At 48.5% G+C, this 7,207-nt stretch overlaps 1 protein-coding gene across 1 annotated transcript; it reads left to right on the top strand.

The window, feature by feature from the left end:
• Positions 1 to 641: 641 nt before the first annotated feature.
• Positions 642 to 6,734, top strand: LOC120050970 (E3 ubiquitin-protein ligase RNF6-like). The gene is made up of 4 exons (XM_038997523.1): positions 642 to 701; positions 1,825 to 1,980; positions 2,611 to 2,733; positions 2,941 to 6,734. Exons 2-4 carry the CDS (start codon positions 1,833 to 1,835, stop codon positions 4,827 to 4,829), a joined length of 2,160 nt encoding a protein of 719 aa, XP_038853451.1. The 5' UTR covers positions 642 to 701; positions 1,825 to 1,832; the 3' UTR covers positions 4,830 to 6,734.
• Positions 6,735 to 7,207: the final 473 nt, after the last annotated feature.

Genomic DNA, 7,207 nt, shown 5'->3' with positions numbered 1-7,207 from the left:
GAAATTCCATGCACGGCTTTGTCGTAAAATGTCGTTATGTAGACTGTACAGAAAGAGACGGGAGAAAAGTGTTTAGAGCACCACGTGGACTTTAACTCTTTGTAACGTAAAGGGGCTAAAATTCACACAAACAAAAATATAGTATTCTGCTCAAAACTTTGGTACCTCTGCAGACAGTTTAAAATGTTCCCCCTTCACGTTTTATGGCAATTACTCCTCTCCTTAATAATACATTGATGTGGATGTCCACAATTAGACCATTCTGGCGTCTAATAAAGGCAGAAAGACTAGTCAAGATACGCGCACAGACATTGACAAACGAAAAACATTTAATTATGTCATTTTCCAATGCTATTTTGTGGGTTATACCTCATTCTAGAATCATTCAGACTGCGGGGAGAAAAATTATCAAACTTCGTGATTTTATGTAAAATACATTTGTGAAAAAGAACCTGTTGGAAATTGTAAACAGTCGTCTTCATAGTTAAACAAATATTAATACATATATACATTGATTGAAACACAACAATTAGCTGTTTTAATCCTCGTAGTCGTGCGGTTTCATTGGGTAGGAACTAATCTGACACTGATAGTGTTTGGTCGGACGGTGAGAAGTGTAGCACAGGTGGTCCCATCTTGGCTACATTGTAATCAGAGCGGAGAGGAAAGCAAACCCGTCCATATTACAGCTGCTGTGTCAGGTACAACAATCCCTTTAAATTTCGTTGTCATTGCCATTTCCTCGAGCCAATAACACTGTTTAGATTGAGTATAGTATGTACTCTGTTCGTGTGTTGCTTGTCAAAAAAAAAGTATTATTTATTGGTCAAACCTTTCACCAGAAGATGGCTAGTTAGCTGTCGACAGCAACTAACAAATGCGTTGCGCATTCAAAATGACAGCTCGTCGCTTTGAAAGGCAATGTGAAACCTGCGTATAGGTGTGAACAAGATTTTTTTGTAGTTGGAGACGTTTATATAATTCTGTTGCAATAGTTAGGTGACGATTCTTTGTCCTCTACATAGTCAGTTTGTATGGAGCCCGACTTTTCTTTGTCATGTCCCTCCTCCGTAGTGCAATGTTTGGACTCTCGACGTGTCTGTGATCATTCCTGGGTCGGTGATTGGTAACTAGTAGGATGACAACGTCAGTTTTGTTGCTCCTCCTGTGTTCTCCAACATGGCCTTCTATATTATGATGCTTTGTAGAGACTGCATTATTGCTCCAAATACCGTGATTGTTGCAACATTTACGGCCGACGAAATATTTTTTGCTGTCTATCGCAGTGGCATTGATGCTGTTGTATAGAGCTTTTCTGATGAATCCGAGGTTAGCCAGCTAGCTGTCGGAACAGGGAAGGTTAGATTTTTGTTATGTCAGCTCAGCCGACCTCTTACTGGCCATGTCTCATTCCACATCAAAATGGAAGTTGTTGTTTTAACTTGTCGTCATCGTTCATGGCTAAAGGTTGGCCACAGAAACCGGTTTAATAACGTAAAGGCTACGGGAGTTGCAGTCACATAATTCTGTTGATCGAGTAATAGCCTTAATGTAAATCCTACTTTCACGTGACACAGAAGCTATTGGACTGCGGTTTTTCCCCAGGGAATTGGATGATCAGTAAAGCCTCCTTCGAATCCATGCTTGTCAAGTGTGTCAGTGATGTGTACATTAGTTGTATAGAATCTGTCAAATATGTCTGATCCCAACTCAACTGCTCCCTATGATTGAATGATGGATGCATCACAATAGCAGTGCCCTGGTAAGATCCAGCCAGGTGTTCCACAATTCTGACACCCCTATCACCCCTTCCGTGTGCACCAGCGGTTTCCATGGTGATGGACCCTCCCGGTGGGCGAGACGAGCGGCGGCGTCAGGCGGAGCGTCTTCGAAGGGAGGAGGCGTACTATCACTTCATCAATGATCTGAGCGAGGAAGAGTACCGCCTCATGAGAGACAGCAACCTGCTGGGCACACCTGGTGAGAGGAACCTAGAACACCTGAACTCACTAGAACCCCAGGAACCTAGAACACCTGACCTCACTAGAACCCCAGGAACCTAGAACACCTGACCTCACTAGAACCCCAGGAACCTAGAACACCTGACCTCACTAGAACCCCAGGAACCTAGAACACCTGACCTCCCTAGAACCCGCTCCAATCGCTCAGGGCAGTGGTGTTTGCTGGTTTTCCTCCATGTTTTTAAATCACAGGCTAATTTGTATCAGGACAGCCACGTGCCCGGTCCCCCTAGCCAATCAGTGGCGCTAATTAATGCCATGGAGAAAGGAAAACCAGCAGGACTGCAGCCCTCGGATTAGCGTAGTTGTCCACCCCTGTCCAAACCCAATACACTAATGCAGACTCGCTAATACAATCTAATATAGGCCGTCATTGTAAATAAGAATTTGTTCTTAACTGACTTACCTAGTTAAATAAAGGTAAAATAAAACACAAACATTTGTAGTAACACAATAATATCACATCATAATATAATGTCTCCATGTTGGCCACTAAGGGCTGAACTGGACCCTCAACAATGAAGCATATAACCCACCCCATATCATACACCCTCCATCTTGACCTAACAGAGGACATGTTGTTCCCCAGGTGAAGTGACAGCTGAGGAGCTACGGCAGCGCCTGGACGGGGCAAAGGAGCGTGTGTCATCTCAGCCCCGACCTGAACCACGCCCACAAAACACGGAGACCGGAGAAGAGGAGGGAAGCAGCGGTGAGGGGGAGGAGAGAGGATTAGGAGGGGCATGGAAGGAATATAGGGGAGGAAATGGATGCTAAAGTGTCTAGCCTGTATAACCTAAACTTGACAGGATGTTATGGGTCTCAAAAGGTTTATAACCTAATTGCTGCTGTATAGTACTGCAGCATTACTAGATAATTACAACTGACTCAGTTCAGTAACGAGCCGCTGTCTGTATAGGTACTGCTGAGCCGGGAGCAGAGACGTCTAATGGCGACTCACTGCTGGAGTGGCTGAACACGTTCCGACGAACCGGGAATGCCACGCGGAGCGGCCAGAGCGGAAACCAGACGTGGCGCGCGGTCAGCCGCACCAACCCCAACAGTGGAGAGTTCCGCTTCAGCCTGGAGATCAACATCAACCATGAGCAGCCAGAGCCAGGGGAGCACAGTGACAACCCCGACCCCTCAGAGTTGTCCCCTGTCCCCCCTCCATCCACAGCGTCCATACGCACTTCCCCCTCCACTCGCCCCTCACCCTACACCCCTGCCCGGCCCTCCCCCTATCCCTCACCTCGAGCAACCCTGGGCAGGAGGGCTCAAAACCGCCGTACACGCAGTACTACCACCACCCCTCCTCTGACTCCAGCACCCTTCACCTCACCCCTGTCCCCCCCTACTGCTCTGAGTACAACAGCCCTCTACCTCCCCCCATTCCCCATCACCCCCCCTACCCTTCAGGATCAAAGCAGCCCTCCACAGCTCCAGTCCCCAAGCGGAGCTTCCTCCCCGGAGGAGAGGCAGGAGGAGGGTGTTGCTACCCTGGACTGCCCCCGTGTAGCGCCCCAGCCTGGCCCCCAGGGGGCGTCTGTGGGGCGTGAGCCACGCAGCAGCAGGACTCGTTCCCGCGGCCGGACCCGCAGGGCTGCAGCAGGAGGTGGGACTTCCTCCCGGTCGTCTAGGAGACGTAGCCGCTCCCCTCTTCAGGGAAACCCAGCCCCTAACTCGGCTACCTTATCCCCTAATGGTGGGAGTGGAAATGGTGGCTCTAATAATATCCACACTGCCGAGCCCAGCAATGGAACTGCTTCTGTCTCCATGGAGACCGGTGAGGCCGTGTCAGAGCCGGCTGTAGTAGCAGAGCCTGGTCCAGAGGCAGGGGAGCAGGAGGCAGAGGCACACACAGCTGGGGCAGGGGGCGCAGGAGGGGTACGCCGCCATCCCACCATCATGCTGGACCTGCAGGTGCGTCGCATCCGACCGGGAGAGAACCGGGACCGAGACAGCATCGCCAGCCGTACCCGCTCCCGGGCCCGCGCTGCCGAGAATACCGTCACCTTCGAGAGTGACAGTGGAGGCTTCCGGCGCACCATCTCCCGCTCGGAGCGGGCCGGGATCCGGACCTACGTCAGCACCATCCGGATCCCTCTGAGGAGGATCAGTGAGACTGGCCTGGGGGAGCCCAGCTCCACCGCCCTGCGCTCCATCCTCAGACAGATCATGACCGGCTTCGGAGAGCTCAGCTCCCTCATGGAGACGGAGGCTGACTCTGAGACCACCGGGGGCACGCCAGGTCACCAGGACCCTGCTGGACCCAACGCAAACACCACCACACAGGCCTACCATAGCCACGGCAACGAGAGTGGAACTGGGGCGGAAGGTCAGGCAGGAGGGGTGGAGATGGAGACCGAGGGAGCGGCAGGGGCCGAGGAGGAAGGAGGCCAGGAGAGATTAGTCGGGAGTGACGGCGGTGCCGGTGGAGTCCCCACCCCCAATGAGGGTCGGCCGACGACCAGGGACACAAACAACCTCGTGGAAAATGGCACACTGCCCATCCTGCGTCTAGCCCACTTCTTTCTGCTCAACGATGAGGAGGATGAGGAGCACCCTCGTGGCCTGACCAAAGAGCAGATCGATAATCTGGCCACGCGCACCTACGGCCAGGCTAGCCTGGAGGGAGAGGCGGGGCGCGCCTGCAGCGTCTGCATTAATGAGTATGCCCAGGGGAATAAGCTGCGCCGCCTGCCCTGCGCCCACGAGTTCCACATCCACTGCATCGACCGCTGGCTCTCTGAGAACAACACCTGCCCCATCTGCAGGCAGCCCATCCTCCCTGTGCACCAGGACTGACCCTGCCCTGACCTTTGATCTCTAGAACCCCCTGACCCTAGACCGCCACCAGCTACACCTTGCCACCTGTTGGCTGAACTGAGCATGCCCGAGCGGAGTGGACGGTGCATGTACATAGCGCTTTAATGTTTTCATTTATCATTGCGCTATCCATTGAGGGGGGGAGAAAAAACTATAAATGCAGAGAATTAACAAAGCTTTATTTTTTTAGACTTATTTTATTTTCAGCACTTTTTTTTCCTTTTCTTTCCTCCTTGTTTCTCTTTGGCCACTCTGTCATGATGTCACTGAGGTCCACATGTAAAGATAGAACTTATGCTAATGAGCTACTATAGCCAGCTGCTGCTCCTCTACCTGATGCGCTGTGACATCACCCTGTCACAACCAGACTACAGTAATCAGTCAGACACATCTCTGGACTTGATTTGGTTGAGAACGTGTAAATATGTCACCGCCTCCTGTGTTTTGGGGTTGAGAAGAGAAAGTCCTCCTCAGTCGCCTTGCATTTTAATCAGAAGCAGGAAACAGCCATTTTAAGTTAAAGCTAATATTGGAATCCTCCATTTTAAAGCTCCAACATTCCTTTCAAAGTGTCCTCTATGATTTGACGTTGTGTGGACAAAGGCTGTCATGTATTCTGACTTTTGAATGAGTTTTCACTTGGTCAGTGGTTCCAAGGATCCTGTTGTCTGCCCACCTGTTCAGTATATTTCAACCTAGCCATCTAACCCCACAGATCCACAGTGGATGTTCAACATTTCATTCCGTTACAGCCTTTGACACTAAAATATTAGTACCCCAAGTCAGAAAGAAACATCTAAAGCAAAAGATGATCAGGAAAGTGTGTGATTTAGCAGCAAGCACTTGTAGTAGGACTTGTCTGTTACAGAGACAGGCCAATAATGTTGATGCTAGATAAGGAGTTGTGCAATAACATGGAGGGAAGGAAGGACTGTTTTTCATAGTTACATTTTTAAACATTATAGTGCTGTTCGTTCTCCCTTGTTTACTCCTTGGCATCAATGATTAGTTCCTCTGTTGGGAAATAGAGTATCTGCTCAGTAGTATTCTGTCTCTCTACCCTCGGTCTAGAGATACCCCCTTAATTAAAAAGTAGTTCATCACCTCCCACTCCTCTAACGTCTGTGTTTTTTAAAGTCCCAGCTCTGGTAGAACCTGCCTGTCATGGCCTGATTTCCATGTTCACAAACCTGAAAGGAATGAATAGGTGAAAGCAAAATGGTTCCGGCTCCACTCAACCATTTTCTATATCTATCCAATCCTTTCAGATCAGTGAACAACAGATTTCTTCCTCCATTAGCCTGGCCTAGATCTCAATAGGCTCTTCCTGCATGCAGTATCACCATGTTACCACCAGGGGCAGTATTCACCACAGTACAACATGGTGAGAACTGGAGGCCAGTGTTATTGGTGTCCAGGTAAGGCAGGGGTTTTCTGTCATTTGAATCCTGACTTTTGTCATGCAGACCCATGAGACAGGGGTGTGATAATTGGGTAATATTGCTCTTTGTATACTGCAGAATCTGAGCGTACGTGCACTGTGGAGCTGTGAGTGTGATGAATAAGTGTGTGTGTGGTAGAGCTGAAGGAAGTGACAAAACAGAATGTCATATGATTTAGCAGCATTAATCAGTCACCCGAATGTTAATCTAAGACCGAGTGGGAGGGTCCGTGGCCATCGAATTCAGAATTTAGTATTTATTCTGTTCCTATTTAATGAGATCAAAAACATAATTTGAGATATTGAATACTTATTGTTATGTGATGAGATTAAAACAATAAACTGTTAAGATTAATGTGTTCTGTTACTGTGTAATATAAATATACAAGGGTTTTCTTCTCTGCTCTAACAATGGAATTAAATACAGCTTTGTTATGCCTGGAGTTATTTTGTGTGACTTTGTGTTTGTGTTCCTCACACAGAACCACTGGTTTTATCCACATCTCCTCCTATGACACGACATAACCCAGTGTGATGGTTTTTCTCCCTGTCTTTTAATTTGACTTTCTCTCTAGGCTACAAATTACTCCTAGGCCTATGAAATTAGATGAATGGAACACTTCATTTTTTAAATATCCAAATATTAAATGACCATCGTGCTAATAGTCATATTCCCTACACCCATTTAGCATGCTATTTAACCTAGCTCTGCAGTGTTGGCCTCCTGCAGCCTATGGCTACTGCGTTACTAGGTTATTTTTACACATGACATGTTAGACTATTAATTTATGGCACACATTGGTTACATGCATATCCAGTTGAAGCAAAGTGAGTCTGAACGAAGGAACGAGGTTAGCCTTTTTGTGAGTTTGGCTGAGGACGAAGCCGCACGAACACATGGCATATATGCGCGCCC

This window comes from Salvelinus namaycush, chromosome 7, assembly GCF_016432855.1.
Source record: "Salvelinus namaycush isolate Seneca chromosome 7, SaNama_1.0, whole genome shotgun sequence".
NCBI lineage: Eukaryota > Metazoa > Chordata > Actinopteri > Salmoniformes > Salmonidae > Salvelinus > Salvelinus namaycush.
The sequence above is the reverse complement of the archived record's forward strand: the minus strand, read 5'-3'. Positions and strand labels throughout refer to the sequence as shown.

Coding starts and splice junctions, on each gene's coding strand:
- LOC120050970 (XM_038997523.1), top strand. CDS start 1,833: ATGGTGATGGACCCTCCCGGTGGGCGAGACGAGCGGCGGCGTCAGGCG. Junction 1,981..2,610: donor CAACCTGCTGGGCACACCTG/GTGAGAGGAACC, acceptor GTTGTTCCCCAG/GTGAAGTGACAGCTGAGGAG. Junction 2,734..2,940: donor AGAAGAGGAGGGAAGCAGCG/GTGAGGGGGAGG, acceptor CTGTCTGTATAG/GTACTGCTGAGCCGGGAGCA.